This window comes from Ornithodoros turicata, chromosome 1 (assembly GCF_037126465.1).
Source record: "Ornithodoros turicata isolate Travis chromosome 1, ASM3712646v1, whole genome shotgun sequence".
NCBI lineage: Eukaryota > Metazoa > Arthropoda > Arachnida > Ixodida > Argasidae > Ornithodoros > Ornithodoros turicata.
Genome location: NC_088201.1, coordinates 11,489,748 through 11,516,494, shown reverse-complemented (window position 1 = coordinate 11,516,494; position 26,747 = coordinate 11,489,748). Strand labels below are relative to the sequence as shown.

Here is a 26,747-nt window from a genome sequence, read left to right as displayed (position 1 = left end):
ACTATTTTCGTTCCTTTTTTTTTTTTTTTTTTCAACCGCATTTTGCGGTGTGGACAAGTATATGTGTGTTGTCGCACCCAGGATCAGTGGGGGGGGCGGTTCGTATCGAGCCCCCCCCTACCTTGGAGGTCTGGCTACGCCACTGATTATAGTATAGTATAGAACTCCATGTTCGTAATCAGAAGACGTACGGAACGCCTGTTAACGATGTTTTATGTCTATTACCACCTGGAGTGTCCATGATGTTACCGATCAATGCTTCATCAGTTATTTCTGTCCAGGAATAAATTTTATGCATTGCTTATCGAATTGCATGATTGACCCATGATGCAAAGAAGCGGTTTCCATTAGTTTCGGTTTAACATTTGGAAATCGCTGATCCCGCTTCAGGAGGTGAACTAAAACTTAGTCCAGCAACACTGAGCCGGTCCATGTGCATTTTCCGTTTTTCCAAGGCCTAGCTTGTAGGCTGTTGCTGCTTTTATAAGGGTATTTTGAGTGTCTCATTCAATTGTAGTTATATTAGGAACTGCATGATGCTGTTTAGGGTGCTTATTTCACTTTTTGCGCTACTTGAGTGTGGCTTCGTTTACTGTAATAGGGAAAGGTGTGCGTACTCCGTAGCCACAGTTACTCGCACATTGCGGTTGCATCATTTTGATGTTTCCCCGTGCACTGCATTACTTGTGGTTTGTATGAATAGCAAGAACAGATGTTAAGACTGTTTTCGCGTGTTTAAAGTGCCGAGATTACTGAAACACGACTGCGAGCACTAACTCTCCTGTGATATACCGGCTGCACCACGTTGTCGGCACTAACGGGTACGAACGCACAGTTAGGCTAAAAATTACGAGTGAAAACGGGTACATTTGCAAACTAGCACTAAACCACCCCCTCCAGTAGTGGTCTGAAGTTGAGAAATTTGCATTTCAGTGTATCTACAATGGCTGCCCAAATTTTCAACACTCTTGGCAAGCTAGGAATCGGGCTTGCGATTGCTGGTGGCGTTGCGAATAGTGCACTGTACAATGGTAAGATACAGCTTGGAAACAATCTGTTTCTATTATGCTGTTGTATTCAGTAAGTTTCTGTTGAGATAAATGACCTTTGTTGCCACTTGTGCTGCTAAGCAATGTGTTTCATCTATGCACTGTCCTAATACTACCCTAGCATGCCGAAAAAATAATTCTCATGAAGTTTGAGTTACATGAGAACTGGAGAAGAGGCACTCAATGATTCGCTGACGTGCCTCATAGAGGAGGGCATTAAAAGGATGGGCATCCCTCCTCACATGAAAAGAACAAGTTGTAAAAAGTGTGTACACATACATCTAAATGTCTATGAAGTATGTGTGCACATTTTGTGCATTTTCTTCTTTGTGCTTCTGGGCGCCGTTACCTAGTTGCCTAACCATGAATGTCTCTTCTAGTTACAAGACACTAGTGCATATGATAGGAGATACATGTGTGGCACTGCTCGAAGTGCTGGCATGGGCTTCCTTTGTCACAGTATTTTTGCATGAATCATCAGTCTGTTGTTGTTATTGAAATAGAACTGTATTGCTTTCTTCACGTTCAATTGCTCAGATATGTATTTCTGATAAATATGAAGCTTTGTGAACATTTACCGACATGAACAGAAGTTTTTGCATCATAATTATGATTTCGGGTGGTTTCTGCATTACAACATGTGATCGCACCAAGAGTTAGCAACATAAATTTGTCTTGTAGCTGCACAACATGTCAGAATTCATGACCTGGAATCTTCTCAGAGAACTGGCGCTCTCAGCTGGGGTTCTGTGAACGTTGGAGTGCCAAACTCACGATACTCCTTGCAGCATAAGCGTGCTTGTCATATTATTGAAAGGTTTTGGAAATGTAGAAACTTTTGTTGTTTTGTTGTCCTGTTGGCTTTGGCAAACTGTACAATTTTTGACCTGCTGCAGGTTTGCCCTGGCTGTTCACTGAAATAACACCTCGTTTCTTATTGTGAGCATTCAAATGGGGCTCCGCTTACCTTTGAGTGTCACCCAGATACTTTGATATATGTCATACAAAAAGCAGTCTTTTTTGCAGAGTACATCCACCAGATGATAATTGAGTGAATTATACATTTTGAGTACAGTAGAGCCTCCTTACAGTGAAGTTAGACTGCTAAAAAACTTCACTTTTAGTGTCTTCACTTTCTCAGTAGTTCATAGTTGGGGTTTCAAATAGGGTTGCCACCTTTTGCCACGAAAAGTACCGGCTGAGTGAGTGAGACCAAAAGGGAGAGCAGGGGGAGCAGTTGGTTCAGCGAGGGAAATACAGAAAGAAAAGTAGGAGAAAGAGAAGTGTATCACAAGAGAAAGGGTGCTCATTCAACATTGTATACAAAAACTTGCTGTTTGTTCCGTTTGGCCTGTTCGTATTACAGTGTAAGCGAATAGAGAACAAGACTAAGTACTAAGGACAAAAGAAAAAAAATACTACCCCAAGTTAGTTATTTTTAAGGACATACCTTGCATATTTTTGTAAAGAACACCTTCTGAGGTAAAATACTGGCAAAATGCTGCCGGTATTGCCTTTCAACCAAGCAACAAATAACCAGCTGTTCCGGTTAAATACCAGACAGGTGTCAACCCTAGTTTCAAAGCACAGGACCGCAGGTTTACGTAACTACATCCGTATCTTCACTGCATGTAGGTTCACTACATAGTCTCCACTGTATTTTGTAGCTTTTCAGAACGGAATTCTTCCATAGAGAACCTGTATGTATCAGGTGAACTTGTGAAGAATGGGTTTTTAAACATGCCCCATAGAAAGGCATGTGATCCACTTTTTCACAGTCCCAACCTTACGGATGTCGCCAGTCTCGCGAAGCGTCTACGGAAAGCATTTTATGGCTGCTTAGGTTACAACTTGAATGTTGCATTTTATTCCCTGTTTTGAGGACCAATGTTATTTTCCCAAGCTAAATTGCTTGGGTTTCCAAAGGTAAGCAGAACAATAAAGTTTAATTCGTAAAGGACAAGGATTGATGGAAACTGAGCAGAGTTCCACCTAAAGGATCGAAGAAGGGCATTCCGTCGCAGGGAGCTGTAAATTGGCTAATTGTGAATGGCAGAAATGCTGCTCACTTCTCAAGGCATCATGCTGATGCATTGGGAATACCCCTACTAGCAAGTTTATGTGTGCCCACACATGTCCTGTAACAAGAGCCTCAAAGACCTCAAGTGAAGAATGATTGCCGGAACAAATCTCTTTGTCACCATGCATCCACCGTTCTTTCTCTGCCGCACCCCTGATGTGATATTTTCAAGGTCATTCTATTGTGAAATCACTTCACTTATTGTTTGTCCAATACAGTTATATTTGAATAATATAATGCATCTTCAAAGTGCCTTGGAATGGCAAGGACATTGAAAACCCTTTGTGGAAGTAACAGGCTACTCACATCAAAGCTGCAGATTCCGAGGCAGGTCCTTTGGAAGTGCGTGTGTGATACTAGAATAACAGCCACTGATGAAAGCAACTGTCTCTAAAACGATGAAAGTGTAAGAGAACTTGTGGTTTGATTGTGACATTTCATGACACAGTCATTCCCAACTTGTGACATTTGATGAAACCCAGCCGCAAACGCCAAATGGTATCTTACGTGACTTTTGTCTAGAGTTTGGCTTCGTGTATTTAAAAGGTGATTAAAAATTAATGATGTCACGAACCAGCCGCGATGCAAGAAAATGAAATTCTTGAAAACATTTGAAGGGCATTTGACAGGTTTGTGCATGCAGTGTATCTGCCGGTACACTTTCTAGTTTTTAACAAATTTGAGCTCTCGGTACTCAGAACCCCAATATCTCTTTACAAAACACAGTAAAGCTTGCATCTCGCCAATTTGTGTGCAATAACCACTACAAGTAGGGTGAAATGAATGCCAGCACCTAACACCACTTAATATATTGATAGCAATCGCGGTAACCCCACATTATGTAGCCGTCATCAGAATAGTAGAGTTTGGATAGCATGAGATATCCATTCTCCACGTACCACTACCTTCTCACCATTCATGTGCCGTACGCGAATATTTCCAACGAAGTTCTTGCGCAGAGGGAGGCAATGCTTCTCTGCCCCGATGTCACTACGAAGCAAATAGCTTTTAACTGCTCACTTTAATGCCATAGTTCCCAAGATTTAGAGGCAATGGCATTCTTTTTCTGCTATACAAACAGTGCTTTATCCGCACATCTCCGTTAAAGTTTGACTCGGAAATGACATTGGGCCGTTCAAACCTCTTTGAACCTGACAAGAAGTTGAAAGGTTTGCCGAACCATTCAAACCCTATGATTTGACCTTGAACTTTGCAGTGTGGAAAAAGGTTTGTGACATTCTTACCAAAAATAAACTGCAATAGGTACAGCTTAAAAGCTGTCATTTCATGGCTACACGCCTCTGACATACTTCGTAAAATATGTGGTGAAGTGAGGCACAAGTGTTGAAGTTGGCACACACAGTGCAAAAATAGTGATCATTTTCAATACGTGTAGTGTTGTGGTGTGAATTATGTACTTTTATGTTCTTTGTTAGTTCTGCAACCTTATTGAGTTGTACTGTGTGTTTCAGTTGACGGCGGTCACCGTGCAGTCATCTTTGACCGCTTCACGGGAGTGAAGAACTATGTTGTTGGAGAAGGAACTCACTTCCTCATCCCATGGGTGCAGCGCCCTATAATTTATGATGTCCGATCACGTCCCCGTAACATTCCTGTAGTCACTGGAAGCAAAGGTATGGCCGTAGACTGCTATCTGGACATTGTTAGGTGCACTTTCATATGAGGTTGTATTGAAATCCTTTACTTTTCGTTTTCAGACCTGCAAAATGTTAATATTACCCTCCGAATCCTGTTCAGGCCTGTCCAAGAGCAGCTTCCACGCATGTACACTACACTAGGCGTTGATTACGACGAGAGAGTGTTGCCTTCCATTACAACTGAAGTTCTTAAAGCTGTTGTGGTAAGAATTAGTTCTGTTTCCTAGAAGCTACTTTTGCCAAAGCTTGTTCTCTCTGTGGCCTACTTCCTACTTGTGTAATTCTTTACCTGCAGTTCGGATGTTTGCTTCTGTCTCACTTAAACAATACTGAAAGGGTTGCTTGCAAAATATCAAAAGTAATTTAACTTTCTAAACATTGCCATGCAGAAAGCTTTGTTTTAAGTATCAGAAGGTTGAGAGTCAACAGGCAGGTCTAGTGGGAAACTGTTAGTTGATGGTATCAGTTCCTTGAGCTTGAGGAGGTGGTAGGGACAGGAACGCAAAACACAAGTAGACAGAGCTAGACTGAAACCAGCAATGAAGCCTTTAATGCCATCTACATCCTTACACCAGCTTGTTCGCATTTTAATCCTTTCGACTGTTGGTATTAGGTGCCCTGAACGAGAAAATTTACCAGTATTTATATTTAAAAAGGAAACACAGATCGAACAATTACTGAAGAAGTTGGCAGGGCGTATCACTACTAACAACTAACAGCATTATTAAGCAAGAACAGTGAACAACTTTTGCTAAACCACTGCACAGGCCCAAGGAAAAGCAGATAATGTACATGCAAACTCCTGCACATTCAGAAATGCAGCTTGTCAATGTCGCATTCCAACTTCATCCACAAATAACATTTCTATTATGCTCACTGCTGCTTGCCAGTAGTAGTGCTGCATCACCCTACTGTAGTACGGTAGTCTGAAGCCTAATCTTCAGATATTGATGGCTTGGATAACCTCTCTTGTCAACTGTTAACAAGGGGTAGCCAACACTTCCACGTCCTCGAAAGATAGTGTACAACTGTGACAGTGTAAAGTCAGGTGCCCAGAATTTTCCCAGCTTCCCTCATGTAATGCCCGGATATTGCAATCAAAAAGGTCTTTTCGAACAGTGGCATCTTCAAGAATGTTGGATAGAACAATGATGCTTACCAAATTCGAGTTGAACGCAAGGGCCACAGAATCCCACCAAATAAATGTTGCAGCGACACTGAAATTCAAGCTACTGATATTGTGCTGTTGTATTTAGCTTTAGTTGATAACCAACCTTCCTGAAAATGTTGTCCGCACACGCGGCAAAGATTTCAGAGCATCTGTCATACATCTACTTTCTTGAAGCATAATTTATTGTACTGTTCAGTGTGCATTGTCTTGTATTTTGTTTTTATCGTGTTGTATTTAATCTTATGTTGTATGAGTTGTGTATGAAAAGTTGATTTTTACGTCATTTTCTGTCATGTAATGCCTGAAGGGCCCTTGACGTAAATAAATAAATCTGTGAGATTGTAAAGGGGGCTACACTCCATTTCTTCTAAATTATGCATTTCATTGGTGTTGAGTTGATATGTGTCTCAAACTATTACCTTACTTTACAGGCACAGTTCGATGCCAGCGAAATGATTACACAGCGAGAGGTTGTCTCACAAAAGGTCTGTGAAGAGCTGACAGAAAGAGCGAGTACGTTCGGCGTAATATTGGACGACATTTCCATCGTGAGTGGTCACCTGCCGTATCTGTAGTTTTGTTTTGTGCGACAGAATGATCACCTGGGATTTTAACTCCTACGCCGTGGATCACATAGAGCAGTATGAAGTGTTGGAGAAAAGATTGCCTTGGCAACTGAAAGTGCTGCGAAATAAAAATTGTATACAGTGAACCCTCGTTATTATGACCATGGTCGTTCCCGAAAATTTTGGTCATAATGCGGAATTGTCATATTAACGGGGGTGATTTCCCCAAGAGTGTGGTCGTAAAGCGCGTATGTCAGATTACCGGGGGTCATATTAACGAGGGTTCACTGTACCATGAAAACTAGAGCTGGACGGCTATTCGGAATTTCGAATACAAATCGAATAGTTAACTCTACTCAAATAGTGTTCGCAACGAATTTTGCCTATTCGATATTTTCGAATAGCTCTGGAATATACTCCGGCACCTCTGTGATTCCGACGGCACGCTTCGGCCCGATCGTCATCGCATCATCATCATCATCATCGTTGTGGGTGCGTGCGTGCATTTGATACAAAAGTCTTGCACTGCAGCAGTGTGGTTCATATGGAGGATGAAGGGATGCCTGACGAGCCGCTGACAAAAAGGAGTGCTATATGGAAGTACTTTGACTACTCCAAAACTGCCGGAACATGTAAAACGTGTGGGTACGGCTCCGGTCAACCTAAATAATAACACTGGAAAAAATGCGGTCTCATTTCCCAGCTCGATAACAGCTACCCTTGGGACACTGAGGGAATATTAAGTGAACAAAACCCTTGTGTTAAACTAACAGAATAATTTTGTTCAATTAAGACTTCCTCATGGGCCCAAGGGTTGCTCTAATCGCGCTGGGGAAGGAGACCACATTTTTTCCAGTGTTATTATTAAGTTTGAGCGGAGCTGTACAACACTGCGCATGCCGATGGGTTTCGACGTCAGGTCTCGTTAACCATTTGAAGCGGCACAGATCGGCTTTCAACGTTTATGAGAAGGGGAAGGAAGAGTGTAAAGACACAAATCAGCAAAAGATAACTGACACGGTGCAACCCAAAAATCGACTGCTTCCGCGAAGGAAAGAGGCACCGGACGCTAAAGTTGCACAAATGGTTGCAATCGACTTGCAGCTGTTCAGTGTTCTGGAAGATCGGGGATTCTGTGATTTAATGGCTGAAGCTGCCCCAGGATGTGCGGTGCCATCGTAATATATACTGTCGTATACGTCGTCGTAATGTATAATGTACACTACAGCTCCCAATAAACATATTCACAGCTTCTACAACTGTATCTAGTAATAGAGGGAAATACTCATACCAATATAGTTTGTAAGCTGTTATAGTTGCGAAACTAGAGGATACACATTGCTGCAGAATGTATTGGATTTTCAGACTCCCACTGCCAATTTAATTCATCCCAGCAACATAATGCACATGTCAAAGCCTGAAGTAGAAGAGCCTATTTTCCGCTCTAGTCTTTATATTCTGACAGAAAAGGCCATGGATGAGTAGCAGCTGTTTGCTGATGGACATACTGTGACAAGGATAAGCGATTCGAAATATTCAAAATGTGTTCGCAGTGTGCCTGAAATATTGGGATTCGATTTGCACTGAAAACTTTGCTATTCGCTCAGCTCTTGAAAACTCACCATAATGAAAACGACGTTATTCCCGTTATCGACGCTACAGCAAAAGCTAGAAACCTCGTACAAAACTTGAAAGGGACACTAACTAAAATAACGACATGGGCTTGTTGGTGATTGTTCATGCTTGACACATGACCTGACAACACAGATGAGACAAAAAAAGAGGAGTGAGCAAATGCTGCTGTTTTGTTGACTAGTTGCCCTGGTGCTCATGGAGCCCTGTCTTGTTCACTCGTCCTTTTTTTTGCCTCTTCTGTGTCGTCATGAATGTGCACAAACAAATGAATGTGCACAAACCCTAAAGGTGGTGTCCGCACGAAAAGCATGATTGAGCTGGTGGTGCGTGCAGAATCGCGGTTGCCTCAAATGAATATCACTGAAATGTTTCTCCAGAAACATTGAAAAACATTTGGAAACTTAATTTAATAGGATGTCCCCATCTGCTGCATGTGCCTCAATGAATTCGGGCAACAACGTTACGATCGATGTCACTAGCATTCTGTTTTGGTCACGTGATTGTACACATGAGAAGAACGTCGGTGCTTGCTTGCTGTTGGTTTTCAAGGTTGTCGTGACCCTGCAGCAATAGTGTGTTACCAGCTTTCATCTGCATCATGAGTGGCAGGACTTGTGCTTCAGACAACTGCAGGATGACATCAGCAAACTATCTGACACTCTCACTTTTTCACTTTCCGAGAGAGCTGGAACTACGACAGGCATGGACAGCCGTCGTGTGGCAAAACATCTACCACGAAACGAGGCTGTCCGCCTAATATGGCAATTTCCTCATCAAATTTGCAATGAGCTGGCGAAATCTTGTAGCATGAAAGCAAAGCCGGAGAGGGCAGTTTGAACCGGAAGTACAAGTCTGCTTTCAGAATAGGCGTTTTTCATGTCTTACGACATCGATGTATTTTGCGATGCTTATGCTGTTTTGTCTTGGTGAAAGGCTTCCTAAAGTCAGTATCACACCAAGTTCGAAAAACTTCTCTTTTCGCGCACACCACCTTTAAAGTTTTTGCACGTGCCTTTATGTATGCAAGATTATCCAACTGAAAAACTTTAGTGGCATTCTTGCTTGGAAGGCTCTGATACATGTGTTTGTAATGTAAAGTTATTTCTTTCTGCAGACACATTTGACATTTGGCAAAGAGTTTACCCAAGCTGTTGAAATGAAGCAGGTTGCACAGCAGGAGGCCGAGCGTGCTAGATTCCTCGTCGAAAAGGTAATTTCTCTTGAATACTGATGTCTCTCAGCGTGAACTCACGAGTTACCATGCCTGAATAGTGTACCACATTAGCTTTCCTTTTCTGCCTCATGCTACGCTGCATGCCTTTAGAAAAGGTTCTTAGAAACCGCAGAGATAATAAATTACTTACTTCTATTTGCCCTCAAAGGTCCATGGACATTGAGCAGGAGGGTTAGTTTAAAAGAATTGTCAAAACACACAATATTACAAAGTAAGATACCTAGCATTAGAGAGATTACACATCAATGATTAACTTCAAAATCCTAAGTCCATATTAAAAGCAAAAAAAAAAAAAATTTGTCGCTTTGTTAAAAATGTCTAGCTAGTGATCACATCAGAAATGACCTGTAGGAGGTTCGCTCAGTTGCTCTTTCAGCAGGTATATGAAAACGTCCTTATTCTGGATCGAATTATTTTCCATTTAACCCTTTCCTAGCCATGGGATTTTGACATGTTGGGATGAGGCTCACAAAAATCATCAGCCAATGAGTTTTCAGGTGTTATACATAGACCCTGAAGTTTTAGGGTTAAACCCGATTTTCCCCCGAATTTGCACCCCGAATCAAGGTCCACCTGTTTCGGGTTAAACCCGATTTCTACCCGCAAAGCTGCACCTAAGCTATGCACCTGAAGGTAAAGACATACTAATTTTTCACAAAATACGTGGTTGACCTCTACTTCTGACACTCTGGATGAGCGCTAGAACGAACGTTTAAGCTGCAATAAAGCCGGATTTCTCCTCGACTTCAGTCTGATGGTAATTTTTACACCCGAATTTGCATTAATTTTTGACATTAAGTTATTGACCTGATTTTCACCCCCCGATTTTGGAAAAAAATATAACCCGAAAACTTCAGGGTCTAGTTATACCCTTTTGCCATGGCAGGCCATGGCAGGCACTTTCCACTTTTAAGCTAGTATCACTTCACAGGTCAATTTCACCATTTCGTTCTTGAAGATCTACACATTTTTGCATACTTGAATCACTTGGGGTAATAGCAAACAGTGGATGCTGTGCTGTGATGTTTGTACCTGCAAGTTATACAGGAGGACTACAAAACAAAGGGGGAAAGAAACAAGGAAAAATACATGACAAATTCGAAAACGAAACTTTCCTTTCCATTTTTTCAATGAACCCCACACAGAAAAATCCTGCAAAATTTCCAAACTGTACTTTCTTTTTTATTTTTTTTACAGTATACTTTTTTGTGCGCTGTCTTTCGGTTTTGCCGTCAAAAGGCTATAGCGTACCTGACAGCGAAGCAGACAATTATCACTGTCGTCATTTTCGGATTGCACTTGGATGTTTTTGTGCGTTTTCTCTGTTAGTATACCGAACTTTAGCAAAGCGATTTGTCTGTGGGACACTTGAGAGCATCTTACCCTGTGTGAATCACGGACCCCCAGGCAAAACGCGAGCATTCTGCAAGTACTGTAAACTGTCGCACGGCTTTCCTCATGCTTCACGAGGCAAATAGTTGATTAATCATGGTCTGCGCTACTAAAATGTGTGTATGATGAACCATATTACAGTTCAAACATTGATGCAGTCATTTCCTTTGAAGCAATGCTGCTGAAATCACAAGTGCTATGCTCTCCTCTCGGTACCACAGAAGGTGGAGATAAACTGATAAACTCTGCAGATGAGTCATATTATTCTTCATCTGCTTTGAGCAATGTTGTGCCATGTTTTGGACAGCATGTTTGGCTTCGTGAAGCTCTAAACGTGTGCCTCAGCATTTTGCTGTTTGGTACCATTTGCTGCTGGTTTCCCGCGACATTCACAATAAACCTCAACTTCGATACTTGGATACCCTGAGATTGAGGTAAAAAAAAAACATTGATGAAACACAGCAAAATCTCAAACAGCTGTTTCATCAAGTTGTCCTTAATCTCAAGGTATCCAAGTATGGAGGTTTGAAACCACCAGCTCACCTGCTTCTTTGCTGTTTTAAGATAATGTTTGTGCTAATCTCTACAATTCAGTACAATCACATTCTCAAACTTGTCCAGTTTGATATGTTTCATCATGTACATATCCATTTTTAACTCTAGTGGAGCGCGTTCTAACATGTGGTACGTAGTAAGAACACTGATGCATATTGTTTGTCCAAACATTTCAAGCTGAACTGTGGAGTCCTCTTGCAGTGACAGAAAGGGCCTGACTTTTTAGGGTTAAACCCGTATCCACCCGATATTTACCCCCCGAACGAAATCTGTAGAAATTTTTTTGGTCTCATTCTAGTAAAGTGGTTGAAAGTTGCGACCTCGTCTTTCCTATTCTGTTCTAACCGTGTGTCCCTATTTATTGTCGCTAAGAAATAGAGTTCTACCAACCGGCCCTACTTTTTCTGTTAAATCTGTAAAATTCGGGTTTAACCCGAATCTACCCGAAAACATCCGGGTCGCGTGGCACACTCATAAGCGTGCATTAAAATAAAGTTTGATAACATTGCTAAACATTAGTTCCATGTTAAGACAAATTTTTATTAAACAAAAAAAATCACCCGAATACACCCGAATTCCAGACGACAGAATATGCCGTAACGGGATTTAACCCGAATACACCCGAATTTTCGAATGAAAAATATCACCCGATATTTACCCCCCGAATTTGGCCAAAAATAAAACCCGAAAAAGTCAGGCCCTAGGTATAACATGCCAACCCTTGAACAGCCTCATGACAGTCCTGTATCCATGCCCCTTTGACATCACTTACCTCTGAAAATCTTCACATTCCATTTCCAGGCTGAGCAACAGAAGAAGGCAGCAGTTATCTCTGCTGAAGGTGACTCCCAAGCTGCACATTTGTTGGCCAAGTCCTTCGGCGATGCTGGCGAGGCTCTAGTTGAACTTCGTCGTCTCGAGGCTGCTGAAGACATCTCGTTCCAGCTTTCACGATCCAGGAACGTTGTGTATTTGCCTACTGGACAGAGCACACTGCTTAGTTTGCCTCAATGAGGGGAATTTTGAGGAGTCGACCACTTGTTAAAGGAGTCTTATCAGTTGCTCTTTGAATAGTGCTGCATGTGTAGAACAAGATGCTGTTAGCCTTTTAATACTTTGGTTTTGTATACACACCTCCACTGAATGTCACACAGGTTAACTATGCAGCAGGTTGTTGGTTACTGTGGATGTTTTTGAACAAACGTGTATCGCTGTTTGTCGCACGGGCACTGTAACCACATCAGCTGACGGACGTGAAAGCATTGACCATAGGTTCTGATGTTGGTGTACTCCCGAGGGGGCCTCCAGGAGGAATAAACATACAAGTTTCACTTCCGTGGTCGTGCTTATGCTGGAAAAGGATTTTGTGGCATAGAAGCCTCGGAATGCACTGTTTCAGTACCTACATGGAGGTAGTGTAACTTGGTGCTGGCATCTGAGTGGGCATATGTGCACGTACCAAGATTTGCTCTACAACTTGACTGGGTCCTTGCAATATTTACAGTCTACCCTCAACTTATTTGCGACTTTATTTACGAATTCCCTCACTTTATGAACGGTGCCCTCTTGAAAAAGACACTTCCCCTTCCTCATTTCAAACCTCCGTTTGTGAACGATTTTTCCAGGAACATCAACGGTTTATAAATGGAGGGTTGACTGTATGCAGGTTTGGTAAAGGATGTTTTGTGGTGCTGAAACTGAATGTGCGAAAAACTTCAGGTATATTGTGATTTTGCTTTGTGCCACTTGCATAAAATGTGCATGTTGTCCCAAAGTTTGGCAAATCGCATTGAAGGATTCTAGCAATAGGGTAAGTGCTTTATGCAATGCACGAAAGTTAATCGTAAGGCCCGTTGTGCCTGTTTTTGGATGAAAGTGTCGAGTCAGCTGGGTGATATCACATGCACCATAGACAGACACATAATAGTTGTAATCCCCTAAAGATGCCACCAGGTGCACTGGGAGCACCTTATGAATCTATATTGAACGTTACCATCAAAATTTCACTTTCAGAACGCAAGCACGACACGAGTGAAGGCTATCTGGCACATGTTTTTGCTACACAGTGTGTTTGCTACCAACTTTACAGGAGTCTTGGGAGTGCTCAGCATGTAGATTAATTTCTTTTGGCAGCAGCTTTGAGTACTTAAAATAACAGCAAATCAAGAAAAACTCATGAAACTAACAAATGGGAGCACAGTTGCCTGCAAAATAATTTACTGTTAAGATGGCATGACCATTCTGCAAGTCAGCTTCACCGAAAGGGGTAGTGTGCTAGGAGAAGCCTGCTACCAATGCTCGGTCCGCACCAGAGGTCGATGTCTAGGGAAACTACTGCTTCAGGTACCTATTAGCTCTGCTATACATTCAGCTTTATTTTAGCAATCTCATTTCAAAGTGTGCTGCTCCAAGCAAAATTTGCCGCCTCCAAGACGCGGCAACCCTGAGGCGAGTCACACGCCATCTATTGAAAGCGCGACCAACTATTCTAGCCATCTGGCAGGTCGTGGCCAGTGCACGGTTAGTGCATCCCGGAACACTAGAACAGAAAGCAGACATCCGTACAAATCGCCTGGAGGCGAGGTTTTGCACACAGCAGCGAGTCCAAGCTACTTCCACAGCTCTCATCTTCTGGTCACTCTACTCATGCCGGGTAATGGCAGAGGAGCAAGTGACGCGGAGAGAGAGAAAGGCCAACAGATGGCGCACATCGCGGCATCGGTTCGGCCAGTTTTTCGTGTCATGCGCTTCACCCTTTACAGGTTGCAACAGTTTAAACAACTTCTCAAGAGTTGCTGTTATACTTAAAAAAATATTTTTTCGTAATTAATAACCTGTCTCATATGCGTTACGTAGTACTTCAATATCACGTGATACCTGTCCGCCAATGCGGGGCGGACTCCCACTGTTTTCCTCGCCCTCCTCGGCGAACGTAGAATGTCGCCCCCGTCCAGTTTCTAGAAGGGCTCAAAATTAATTAATTAATCCTCACAAGACCAATTTCTACATGATGGTATCTCAAAACATGGTGGTTATATTTCACTTTACAGTCCCTTTAAAAGTTTAGGTTGCTTTCGGAAGGCCAAGCCTGGTCCCGAGGTTCACTAAAATCAGGGATTTGTGCAGGACTTCTATTTCATGACCCGGTCTCAGGAACAGTGATACTGCCCTCAGGTGGCTACTCCATCGTGTGTATCTGTACCTATAACTTTCGGAGTGCAATTGAGCTGCTGGGAAAGCAGCAACGTAGCGAGAAAAATGTTTTAAAGGAACGGTCGCATCCATGACAGTCGATTCCGAAGTCGCTATAGTGTCATTTTATTCCTCGTTGACCACTGACCACGATATCGAAAATCCCACGCGCAATAGTGGCGTGATTTGACTGCTATTCAATGGAATACATGACAAGAGCACACGCAGAATGTTGAGAGTATGCCGGAATTCCCTCTCTCAAAGAGGTCGAGAACGTCATTCTCTACATCAAGATTTTACACCAATCAGAGCACGGCCTTGAGAAAAGGGACGCCGCTGCCGCGCGATGCAGACGAACTCCCGGAACCCAGCGGAACCTTTGCGCGCCGCCCGACGTCACGCTGATGTCGTTGCCGCCGGGGCCTCCGCAGCTGCGGAAGCAGCGCTGACCTTTAAAATTATTTTCTCTTTTCTTTATCTTATAAAAGTAATATCGAAGCACTTTTCGGACGAAAAAATTAGCCAAGTAGATCGTCGACCGATGCCGAACATAGTGGTATCGGTTGCATAGATGGGTTTCCGGATGCGACCGTCGGCGCCATGGGAGCTTTACATAGAGGAGGATGATTTCACCATTGTATTCCCCTTCCCAAATGCACTACAAAAATTACGAAATTACAAAAATTAAGGGGGGGGGGGCGAACCCCACTTGGTAATGACGCTCTGGGAACGTCCTGTAGAACTGCACGAATCGCATAATCATTGATGACTTTTGCTTTAATTGTGAATTTCTTTTTAATATAGTTTTGTATGCTGCTTGAGCTTTCAATTGTGTTTCGTGTCTCGCACGCACGTAGAAAACCCCAAATAGAACGATATGCTGAAAGTTCACGTACATGCGAGTGGCTAGCGGGTGTCTTGTTAGTGTGATGCTTCATTTTGCATATCTGCCAACGAAAGAAAACAACCCTGATCCATCGCTATGCACTTTCAGAGCTTTGTGTTGTACTTGGGACACTCCCAGTGCAGTCTCGTGATTGCCCTCCTTTCTTCTCTTCCGAAAATTATTCCTAAAAGACCCTTCCTAAAATCTGATGACTGAGCGAGAAAATGAGGTGTCAACAATATTCTTAGGTTGTAGATGGTATACTTCTGCCCTACAAATCAGAATGTCGAAACCTCATTTTCTGCAGCTCTCCACTTGAAATAGTTTCGCAATCTAATTAAAATTAGATTAGATCAGATTAGATTACTCAGCACACAGACATAGCGGTGTAGTAAAGAAAACATCGCTCCGTATTTATCTTTAATGTTACGAACTTTCATACGGTCTTCTATTTTTCCATTTGCCTGTCTTAGCTACAGGCACTGACTTGACTCATCATGATGCCAACCTTTTCCCGTGGTGCTTTGTTCAGACGCTTTGATGGCTGCACCCAGGGCCAGCGTTTAAGGGGGGGGGGGACGGAGCAGCGAACCAGATACATCCAGCAAATGTCCGTAAGATATCTCACCCGGGATGTTTGGATATTCATTGGAGCTTGCCACAGATCCGTTTTACATCCATGCGATATCCCAGCGACTAGCATTTCTGCCATGTTTGCAGATCCACTGAAAGTCCCTGCGACGTCTGTCACGGATATTTGGATATATACGGGAGGTTACGAATATCGTACATATTTTGCTTTCAAAAATTTTGTGCATCAGATATTTAGTGTTTGTAGAGTGCGTAGAGACCATTGCAACTGTGTACCAGCAAATAATATTTATTGTGTGTTTTAACCCATTTGATACTATTGTTCCCATTTGGGAACAGAAACATTACCTTAGCGTAACAGGATTCATCACAGTACAGCAACACCGTGGGACCTGCCTGCATAAATGCCGAACCCTGCTCGCCACACTTGGGCCACTTGGGAAAACCCGCAATAACCTCTGCTTCCTGATATTATGGGGGGGGGGGGGGCAACTGCCTCCCCTGAGCCCGCTGAAGGGGCGCAAAACAGACACCTTTAGGGGACAAAAAAGTAGAGGCACTCCGACTTAACCTGCTTGGCACTTTTGATGTCCGTCGCAAGACGGACGAAACGTCTGAGTAATCCTTGTTATTTTGTGATGTTAAGTCGGAGTTTCTCTACTTTTTTATCCAGTTATGTCGTCTCCCGGCTTTTGGAGTATTTTTGCACCTTTAGGGGAGCAAGAATACCAGGGGGTCGCAAATCCCCCCCCCCCCCCCCCCCGGAGGCGCGAAGTAGACGCCGGTGCACCTTTTCTCTTTTCCTAGATTTTATCTTGAACGAGCCTACTTAGATATTCTTATTTATTGGCGATGAAGTAGAGACACTCTATTTCAAGCTGAAAGGAAACTAAATTAATAAGCAACTAATATGTCTGGCGCAGACCTCCAAAGAAACTTCAGTGTTCCTCCCTCGCTGCTTGAGGTGAGTCGAGTACGGATGAGACATAAAATTGCAGCCGTTAGGCGTTTGCTTGTCGATGCAGGTGTGTTGCAATCGCCACAGGGTAACGGCGTATTCCCTTTTCTCTTGTACGATGTGACCCATTGAAGAGAGTCGGGCTCGGATGCTTTCCGGCTTTTCCGGCTTTCAGTAGTTCCACCGCCCGCCGTGACGCGGTGTATGCTCCGCGCTTAGGCTTACGTTGTTACTGTTTTAGCTGCCAGAGTGTTCTCCGTGCACTTCGTGTACCTCCCTCTGGACTTCCTATTTTCCACGTGTTTCTTGCACTTTCCGTTTCTGTCAGTTACTTGCATGGGTGTTGTTTTCTTTGTACCAAATAATACATACCCCTCGCAAGTGCGGTTGCAGCTGTAGAATTCCCTTCTTCGTTGCCTGAATAGATAGCCCAGTTTCAACGTGCGCGACTCTGATGGCATTGTCGTCCGTGAACTATTCAAAACTGAGGATGGAACAAGCTGAAGGCTTTCCACCCGTCACCTACAGTTCAATGTTTCTGCCGTACTTATTCAAGGTAAGAGGAACCTTCTACATGAAGCGACAGAACCGCATTCGTCGCATGTCGAGTTGGAGTTTGACACTTGACACCACGTCATGGTGATACGGTGATTTGTGGTTGGGTCGCTGAGGGCGAAGATATAGGTGGATGTCAATGACCGGATGGGTTTAAAACTGTGACAAGTGGTTCGTTATAAAATACGTTCTGTAAAATCGAAGAAAGAAAAGCGTGCACAGTGCGCCGTGTACACTTTGTTTTGGTGTAGTAATAATCAATGGAGTAGATTTCCAACGCAAGGTGAATCAGCCCATATTTTGCTTTGGTGTATGTTCAAATATAGATGTTTGAGGAAATGATGAACTAGTGTAAACAAACTGTGTGTTGTGTATCATGTGAAATTCGTAGCAAATGTTTCAAACGTGTGTGGAAGATAACATTTGGCGGTAGAATGTGACCTGAAGCTCCAGGAGAGATCTTGCAGATTACTCATTAAAGAGCTTGTTCCTGGAAGCTTGTTGTGTAGAAGTGATAGCTGTTGGAAACACTGTAAGGATGATTATCAAAAGTTATGTCTGGCATCATTCCAACTTAGTAATATATGCAAAAAATCTCCCTCATAAATGGAGGATAAGCATTTCCTTGGACTCTTGCATTCGCATGTAGTAATGTTTTGATTTCTGAGAACATCTTGAAGGTTTGGACTTTGCATTAGTCATGGCAACAACTTTATGCAGTGGTAGTGCCAGGGTACTGCACATAATTTGCAGGCATGCCCTAGACATTGTTTTCATCCCTTAGGTGCATTGATTTCCAGTCTTAAAATGTTGAGAGGGCAAATGCAAAAGTTATCACTGTCAGAGGACACAGATAGATATTGTTGAAACCAGCATGCCTTCCAATATAGTACATGTTGCTGAAGCCAGTGGCAAAACCAAGAATGGGGCAGATCTCTTGGTGTCTTGACATTGCCAAAAACCGTCAAAGGAAAAGTGCATTTTATTAATTCTGTGCACCTCACAGACCCCAATGATTTGGCTGTTCTGTTGCAAGCACCAGCAAAACAACTTCGAATAATAGTGATCCTTGCATTGTGGCATTGAGTCTTAGTAGAAGGGCACTCAGCATGTCAACTATGTGTGTATCCCCTGTGAATTTGCCAATCGTTCAGGCACCGTGTTATATAACACATTCTCATTTTGACAATTAAGCATATATTGAATCCATAAATCGAGTTTCTTTTTTCTTTTTTTTTTCGCCTCTAAAGATTTCTCCCATTGCAAGCTTGTGCATTTCTAGTGGATCGTGGCCTTACTTCATGTTAAAATGGCTTTTGTCAGTATGGAGTTTCCCTTGGCGATAGGATGGACGACGATCCCAGTATTAACGTCGTTCCTTTGTACTGATGACTGACGGTGTCGGGGTCCTCAACGGAGGTGACCTAAAGCATTAGAAAAAGAAAGAAAGAGAGAGAGAAAAACACGAATGTATTATCAAACGTTGTTTGGAGCTCACTTTATACCATTATTGCCCGTAAGTCTTGTTGTTGTAGGGGAAAGCCCAGTTCCGCCCACAATAAAGGCACATATACCGGGTGTTTCAGTTAAATCCCCGGGCTAAATAAGTGTAATAAATCCCCGGGATGGTATCGGACAGATACTTGTAAAAAAAGAAAACGTCGATTGGTGCACCCGTTCGCTAATTATTTAGCACGGGGATTTAACTGAAACACCCGGTATATCAGTTATGTGATAATAGCAAAGTCGTCCCATTACCGCGTGAAAATTTTGTTTCTTCTTTGCGTACTCAATGCGCGTGTACTTTTTTTTTTTTTTATGTGCCAAGCAGCTGCCTGGTTATCTGAATGGAAGCAGAAGATCGGGATCTGGGACTTTCGGCTTCCACCCAGGCAGCACAATGTACTGAAAGTCGAGTGCAGTGGGGGTGGACGGGTAGGTGGAAGGCGTTGAACACACCCGTGAAACCAAAGAACATTGATAAGGCACACCTCCAAGTCCACCCCCATTGCACTCGAATTTCAGTACATTGCGCTGCCTGGACATTTACCTTCGCCGGATGACAGGATTTTCCACTTTTTGATATCGGTTTCCTTTTTCTTTTTTTTTTTACTTTCGTGTTAGCGCCGCGAAGCAACTGTGGCTATGAGCGGCGTACAGATGAAGACAGATGGAGAGAGGACAGCGGGAAGGAGTGGAGTGGGGGACGGGGGGGGGGTTAGTATGCGTCCTGGTCGGTTTCCTAGTACTAGTCTGAACAGATCGGTTTTTTCTTAATGTGCAGAGTGGCGAAATCATGGAACCTGTGTACATCACGCCCTTTCTGTCATCACTAATTCGTTTCACTGAACATTGCTTTCGAGGAATTGCTATCGAAGTGCTACTGATCACTTTTCCGTCGTGACTGAGCGCGGCCGACTGGAAATATCAAACATGGGACGACTCTTCCAGACAAGAAAAGAGCCGCGAAACGACCTCATGCTGAGGCCCTGACCTCCTGGTGTGCCATGTGGCGGTTGTATATCCTCATGAATTTGCGTATTATTTAACGCCTATTTACTTCGAGTAGTACCGTGGTAGTACTCAAAGAAGTGAGAAGTCTGACGACCACGGGTCTCGAAACACTCATGTAAAGTTCCTCTTCTGTGAACATGTCTCTTCCTGTACAATAGCGAAATCTGTCGCACCAACCAGCCTTCCGTTGGCATTACGAAAATATTCGTCGTCAACCCCTGTTGATTTATTCAGACCCCCCCCCCCAACACCCCCCAAATATTTGGCAACACCCCCTAACTTTTTTCCCGTGTACTATACTAACTGCGCCCCCCCCCCCCCCCCCCGAGCTTGCGGTTCTGGGTAAACCACGGACTTCTCCCATGTTGTGTCAAAAAAACGTCGAACTACTGACTCAGTCTATCCTTGTTTGATCTTGCTTTCCCAAGCAGTACAATGTACTGAAAGTTCGAGTACATAGCGGTTGCTGGCAGGTGTCCAGTGTGGTGCTTCATTTCGCAGAGCTGTTCATGAAGGCAAACGATCTTAAATCTACCCGGTCACCCCTATATACGTTCGCGCTTTCATTATATTGTGCTGCTTGGGATTCAAGCGCTGTTTTACTGCGGCACGTCCGGATCAGAGTTCGACGAAACAACCAGTCGTTTAATGAAACTCTTCGCCCTCCCGCCAAGAGTTGCTCCGTGACACTGTTCTTACACATATGCACACGCATAATGAAGGGTTTCCGATGGGCAACGCGTGAAGCGCAGTGACGTCAATGGCGCACGGATAAAGAAGGGGAAAATAGGTTTCCTTTTTTCTTTTTGTGGGGGAGGAGGAAGTCTCTAAATCCAAATGCTTTTAGCGCTGTCATGCGCTTGGCCTTGGAAGTCAATTTCTGTACCCAACACTTCAGTTCACTGCGTGATGAAAACGACTGCTCTCAAGCGTTTCAACGGCCGTCGTGACGTTGTATACCCTAGCGAACATTGTCTGAAAAACAAAAAAAAAGAAAACTAATCGACCTCGATTTTTTTCTTTATTCCGTGTTAGCACCGCGAAGCAACAGTGGCTACAGATGGGGACAGGACACCAGAAAGGAGTGGGACACAAGGGGGGAGGGGGGGTTGGTATGCGTCCTGGGCCGACTTCAGGGGGAACGGTGCCGCCATCCATCTAGAAAGTCTGAGCCCCAGATTTCACGGCTTTTTGTGTCTAGCGGGTCTTCTTTTGCAGTAAACCTCTTCCCCGAGGGGTTTGTTGTCTTCTGGTTGTTTTGCAACAGTTCTACATCTTCTACGAGCGCCATTTGTATTATTGTAGCCACTATAAACTTTACTGGAATTATTTACTTCGACGTCTCACAAAATCACTTTGTCTTGTACGCGACGGCGTACGACGTTTGTACGACGGCGGCGGCGGCAAAGGCAGGGACTGGTTGTGCTCGGAATGCATAGCTTCTACTCGTATTTAAGCAGGAAGTTGTGCGCACTCTCCAACGTAAATATCAACGCTAAGTAGCCTGTTTGTGCATTTTAAATCTACTTCGGTCCTGCTGTGTGCCTAATGATAAGATGTCTTTCTACACAGACTCTCGTTTCTTTCTTCGCACTTCCTCGTAAGTCTACTTTCATCCTATTATTCTGCATGTAATTAGCCGACATTATGCGACTGCTACATTTAAGCGCTTTATTTATTTATTTTTTTCCTCATCGTTCGAATTGAGCAAGCTCACGAACTGGTCCCGTGATGCACGTAAATGCCTCTTCGCTGTTCAGTATTGATGACACATTTCCATTAACCGGCCGCACCATCCTGCTTTTTGTGTTGCTGTCACATTTCATTTGTAATGGTAATGTATGACGACTCGTTAGTGGGGCTTCATGTTTCTCCACCGGCGTGGGAAAATGTCCGCATTGTTTTGCTTCAGCGTGAGGAAGTGTGTTTTTTTTTATGCTCCACTACATACAAACACGAACGAGGAAGCGCGATCAAGGTTAATTTGGGCTGTGGGGTGTCACTATGACTGACTGCGCCAGGCTTCCTCCAATCAATCCAACCGAAGCTATGCGACCCCCGTACAAAGGCTAGTTCTCGAACGGCGATAATCTGGTTTCATATGCCGGAGCCCTCGATTACAAAATAAAAGTAAACTGGTCGTAGAGGCGTGTATCTACAGGTTGTCCCATCCATTTTAGTCCAAGTGCCAACTGAATTGGTCCAGGTGCCATCTGAAATAATGCAAGCGCCATTCAATTTAATCTGTGCGCCATCTGAAAAAATCCAGATGCTATTCAATTTAATCCGGGTGCCATCTGAATTAATCCATGGTGTTTCTAAGCACTATCAGACATCTTTGTAGAGTAGAGTAGAGAGTGGAAGAAAAAGTAAAAAAGAATCTGCTGATGGAACTGAAGTTGTGCCGTGTCTTATGTGGAACATTCGCACAATGCTGAGATATTGGGTGCTGGAGCGGAAGTATAGCAAACGACGGCACTGGTGCTGTCGTCTGCTACACAATATCTTCTGCCTGATCGGTTGGATATTCCGTGCAGTTAGAATAGCCACCACTAACACTGCAGACTACACCACTCGTGCTGTCGTCTGCTACAGAATATCTTTTGATTGAACTGCAGGGTATTCCGCGCGGTTAGCAGAACGCGAAAAGGCATGATGGTCATAGCAGACGACACTGTTCCTGTCGTCTGCGAAGGAATATCTTGTGACTCTGCCGTAGGATATTCTCTGCGGTTTGAAGAGCACGAAAAGACATTCCGTTTAGTCACAAGATATTCCGTAGCACACCACAGGACCAATGGTGTCATCTGCTATGTGAGTCATGCATTTTGTGCTCTTCTAACCGCGTGGAATGTCCTGCAGCTTAGTGAGAAGATATTCCATAGCAGACGGCATGGCCAATGGTGTCGTCTGCTATGCTTCTGCTTTAACACTCGATATCTCGGCGCCGTGCGAATGCTCAGTATAAGACGCAGCAGAATTTAAGTCCTGTCAGTAGCATTTTACTTTTCCTTCCACAACATGTCTGTAGAATATTCTGCGGGGATGTCCCTCGTGCGAGTACACGGTTATAGTGCTTAAAAGCACCATGGATTAATTCAGATGGCATCTGGATTTTTTCAGATGGCGCTCGGATTAAATTGAATGGCGCTCGGATTATTTCAGATGGCACCTGGACTAATTCAGATGGCACTTGGACTAAAATGGACGGGAAAACCTGTAGTAGTGTGCATATATCTGGTGGTCATCATTCGTGGCGTCTACCAGTTCACGTGAATGCTACGCATTTTTTACTTCCTGTCCCAGCTTATACACAGTTTTCTGTCCTGTTTGGCGACATAATTGTTCAAACAAATCATGCAATGTGCCGCTCCGAGTAACATGGCCATGGGTATTAGGGGCGATGAGTCCAACGGGAGGGGGGGGGGGGCACTTTCATGTGTGGAGCTGGAACCTCGCCTTCTGTTTAGGTCCTAACCCTTCCATTTAATGTGCTGAAACACTGGGGTTCTCTCTCGCTCTCTCTCAAAAGTCTGTTAGCAGGCTACGTGATTTCTTTCGCATATTTTTTTTTTTTTTTTTATGGATGCCATGAAACCCCGCGTTGTTTATATAGGTCTGTTGTCTGAAGGCTGCGGGATTTCCTTATAAGTAAGTTTTCCCAGATATTTTTTCAAATTCAGTTAACCGTACAAAGGCAGTTGGTGCCGAAATCAGAGGCAAACTGCGTCGGAATATAGCAAGAGCGTCCCTCGGCACAGTTTACGGTTTCCTAATTTTCGATTGTGCGGTGCGCTTAATAACGACGATGGCGACGTGAGCTAGACGGTACACGATTACAAGAAGCGGGACGCAGAAGTCCTGCGCATTGTCTTTTTTTTAAGTCTGTATTTATCTAATGAATAGCCCTCTTTATCTCTTTGGTCGAGTGGTGTGCTGCTTTGGCGAACTGGTTGTATATAAGCGGTTGTATCACTGCCAAGTATACGACGTGGAGGTAGATACGATGTGTGGTGGGTTATCTGGGATTTCGAAGACAAAAAGTGGGGCGGGAGGGGAATCAGAGGTCAAGGTGTGACAATTTTGCTGTGGATACCCGGTAGTCACCTGAGTAGTTAGCAGGAGGAGGAACAATAGCTTTTTGTCGGCAGTGACCCTCATCCCTTCCTCCATTGTCTGGCTTATCGAATATCGAGATGAAAAGAAAGATGACGCAAAATTATGTCATCTGTTTCTGTTTCTTCACCATACGTGCAGTAAGGGTTCCACAGCGCACTTGGTGTGATTTCGGTATTGTACTTTGAGTCGAATATGTTATCTTGCTGGATACCGGGAGGGATGCCAGCCCATTGGAGTGGTCACCTCTAGCGTTCCTCGGTACTGAACGGAGGAGACCTTCTCCCCCCCCCCCCCCTCATTGCCAGCATTTATTGTAATATCTGCCCAAGCACGCGTAATGTAGTAACTTCCATATTATCGTCAGTGTGGCTCGATTTTGAGCCATTGGCAAACCTTTGTTCTCAACACAGACATGAGTCGGTTTAGCCTCACTACACTGGAAGTGCAAGTATATACCTATCGGTGACTGTTAAAATGCAGGGATATACAAAAGAGCAAAAGTTGATAATGTACAGATTCATATGCCAACAATACCAACTTTATTGTGAGAAGATGAATGGGGATATGCCCAACAGTATCCTTCCGTTCTGAATGCCTTTCTGGAAGAGGCTAGTAAGCGCTAGAAAGTATACAAATGCCTTCAGCTGCTGTGTTACTCGACTAACGTAAAAAACAAAAAAAAATCCGTTTTTGTTTGGTTATAAACGAACTGCAGTTTTCATGAGAGAACTGATGTTCTGAGGCTGGAACAACATAGAAGGGACAATACATACAAGGCCTCAAGTTGCCTAAGAATTACCGATGAAATATGAAAGTCACTTGAAAAGGTTAGCCAGCTGTAGGACTGGAACCCACATCTACCGGTGGTCGAGAAGATGTGGGTTCGAGTCCTACAGCTGGCTAACCTTTTCAGTGACTTTCACCTTTCATCGTGCAGCTTTCAGTTCGACCGCACGGCGCCTGAGCCCGTCGCATTTAGGTTTGTGCTGGACGCCATAAATTGTACGCCATTACTCTATGCAAGCAAAAGGCTGATGCAACTATCGGTTGTGTGCTATTACGTACGCTTTTACTTTACTTTACTTTACTATTACGTTACCAAAACGGTTGTTGACGTCTCGTTGACTGGCGCGCCGACATCCGAGGCATAGCAGCACGCTTTCCGACGAATAGAAAAAGAGAAACACTCGGCTCATCCGCGACAGGAAACGCGGGTGAGCGCACGTAATTGCGCTTGAAAGTTCCTGATTTGTCCCTCTCAGCTGCTGTCGTGAAGAGCTTGACACATGTCTGAGTCAAGTAATCAGCTTGCTACTCAGATAGCTACTTCGCCGTTATAGTAGGCAAGACCGATTTGGAAAGTCTTCTCGAGTGGAGCGATAAGGAGTAATCGCTGCCTCTCATGACGTCAGCAGCGTCTGTCATGTGCATATCTTGGCAGGATGCTATGTACCCAACCCACCGCTAACACGTCGCCTATATATCATTCGAGCCAAAGGTCCGCTTTTTCCCCTTTTTCGTCACTCGCACGTGCTTTGTCACAAAGGAGCACGCTGTTGTTTGCATTTTAATGGCTATCTCGGCAAAGTGGCGAAAGGTGTTTACTGACAGTGGTATTCCGAGGTCACCGCATGCAGATGTGCTTTGTTCGGAGAGCTTGTTTTTGTATCGAGAATAGTGCATGAAAATCTGGCGATACGTCAACTGAAGGCTTTCGATATCCTTACAAAACGTCGACAGACACGAGCAACTGACGAGGATAGTGGATATGTCTCTTGAAAGTACGCTGCACCAGGTTTCCATTTTTTTCTTAGTGTGAAAAGGCACATGATGTCCACATTTTTTTTCTTCTTCTTGTTGTTGTTGTTGTATAAGTTGTGTTGCGCATAACGTATATCCTTCCAGTAAAATAAGTATTTAAAGAGATTGAAACATTGTTTTACTGAAAAACAAGCTTTCGGTCGGAGTCCGTCCTTCATCAGGTGCGATACATTGAACACTTGGTAGAGATATTTATACTAATGTACATCAGAGAAATTGGACAAAGATGGTGGTGAGGAGGAAATACAAATTCTTATTAGAGAGGACTGAGGGCGCGAAAAAGAAAATACAAAAGAAAGCGATGTACAGTAGGAGCGTTACCGGAGACAAAAACCGTTGAGAGATCTCAGGTGAAAGAAGACCGCTGGAAGAAATATTATACTGCTGGGGTTTGAGAAAAGATAAACAATGGCAGCAATCGTGTTTAGCCTGCATTCTAACGTAGAGAAGATGAGAAAAGGCTCTCGGTTATTAGGAGTTTAGGAGCTAGGAGTTAGGAGCTAGGAGTTTAGGAGGAGGAGTTAGGTGATTGCGTGTTAGCGCCGCGAAGCAACTGTGGCTAAACATGTCTGTTGAGAACACAAGGTATATGTACCACAGTTTAAAGACAGAGGGCCCAGGAGTTGGTAAAAAAAACGTCCCCTAGCATACTATAGATACATCGATGATATATTCATTATCTGGCCTGATGATGAAACGTCTCTAAAACGATTCTTTGAGCATTTTAACATTAATTTGGAACATCTTATTTGTCATCTGCACACATGATTA

General features: G+C 43.7%; 2 protein-coding genes across 3 annotated transcripts in view; both read left to right on the top strand.

Moving 5' to 3' along the window:
• The first annotated feature begins 379 nt into the window (after window positions 1-379).
• On the top strand, window positions 380-12,671 carry LOC135397017 (prohibitin 1-like). Of its 2 annotated transcripts, none has more exons than XM_064628314.1 (7): window positions 380-489; window positions 934-1,031; window positions 4,602-4,763; window positions 4,848-4,990; window positions 6,390-6,506; window positions 9,274-9,369; window positions 12,142-12,671. In XM_064628314.1, exons 2-7 carry the CDS (start codon window positions 944-946, stop codon window positions 12,352-12,354), a joined length of 819 nt encoding a protein of 272 aa, XP_064484384.1. In that variant the 5' UTR covers window positions 380-489; window positions 934-943; the 3' UTR covers window positions 12,355-12,671. The 2 variants fall into 2 exon arrangements, with proteins under 2 accessions (XP_064484384.1, XP_064484394.1); XM_064628324.1 differs by lacking the exon at window positions 380-489 and adding an exon at window positions 714-821.
• Window positions 12,672-17,161: 4,490 nt separating this feature from the next.
• Window positions 17,162-26,747, top strand: part of LOC135377473 (inositol-trisphosphate 3-kinase homolog) — a 113,313-nt gene continuing 103,727 nt past the window's right edge. Inside the window, exon 1 of the mRNA XM_064609894.1 lies at window positions 17,162-17,523. Within this exon, the coding sequence (XP_064465964.1) occupies window positions 17,422-17,523 (102 nt within the window). The 5' untranslated portion in view covers window positions 17,162-17,421. The remainder of the gene's footprint in view (window positions 17,524-26,747) is intronic.

What these genes read in the sequence shown, in the direction of transcription:
- LOC135397017 (XM_064628314.1), top strand. Translation starts at nt 944, where the DNA reads ATGGCTGCCCAAATTTTCAACACTCTTGGCAAGCTAGGAATCGGGCTT. An exon ending in GAATAGTGCACTGTACAATG is followed by an intron (nt 1,032 to 4,601) that starts GTAAGATACAGC and finishes TGTGTGTTTCAG; the next exon opens with TTGACGGCGGTCACCGTGCA. An exon ending in TGTAGTCACTGGAAGCAAAG is followed by an intron (nt 4,764 to 4,847) that starts GTATGGCCGTAG and finishes TTTCGTTTTCAG; the next exon opens with ACCTGCAAAATGTTAATATT.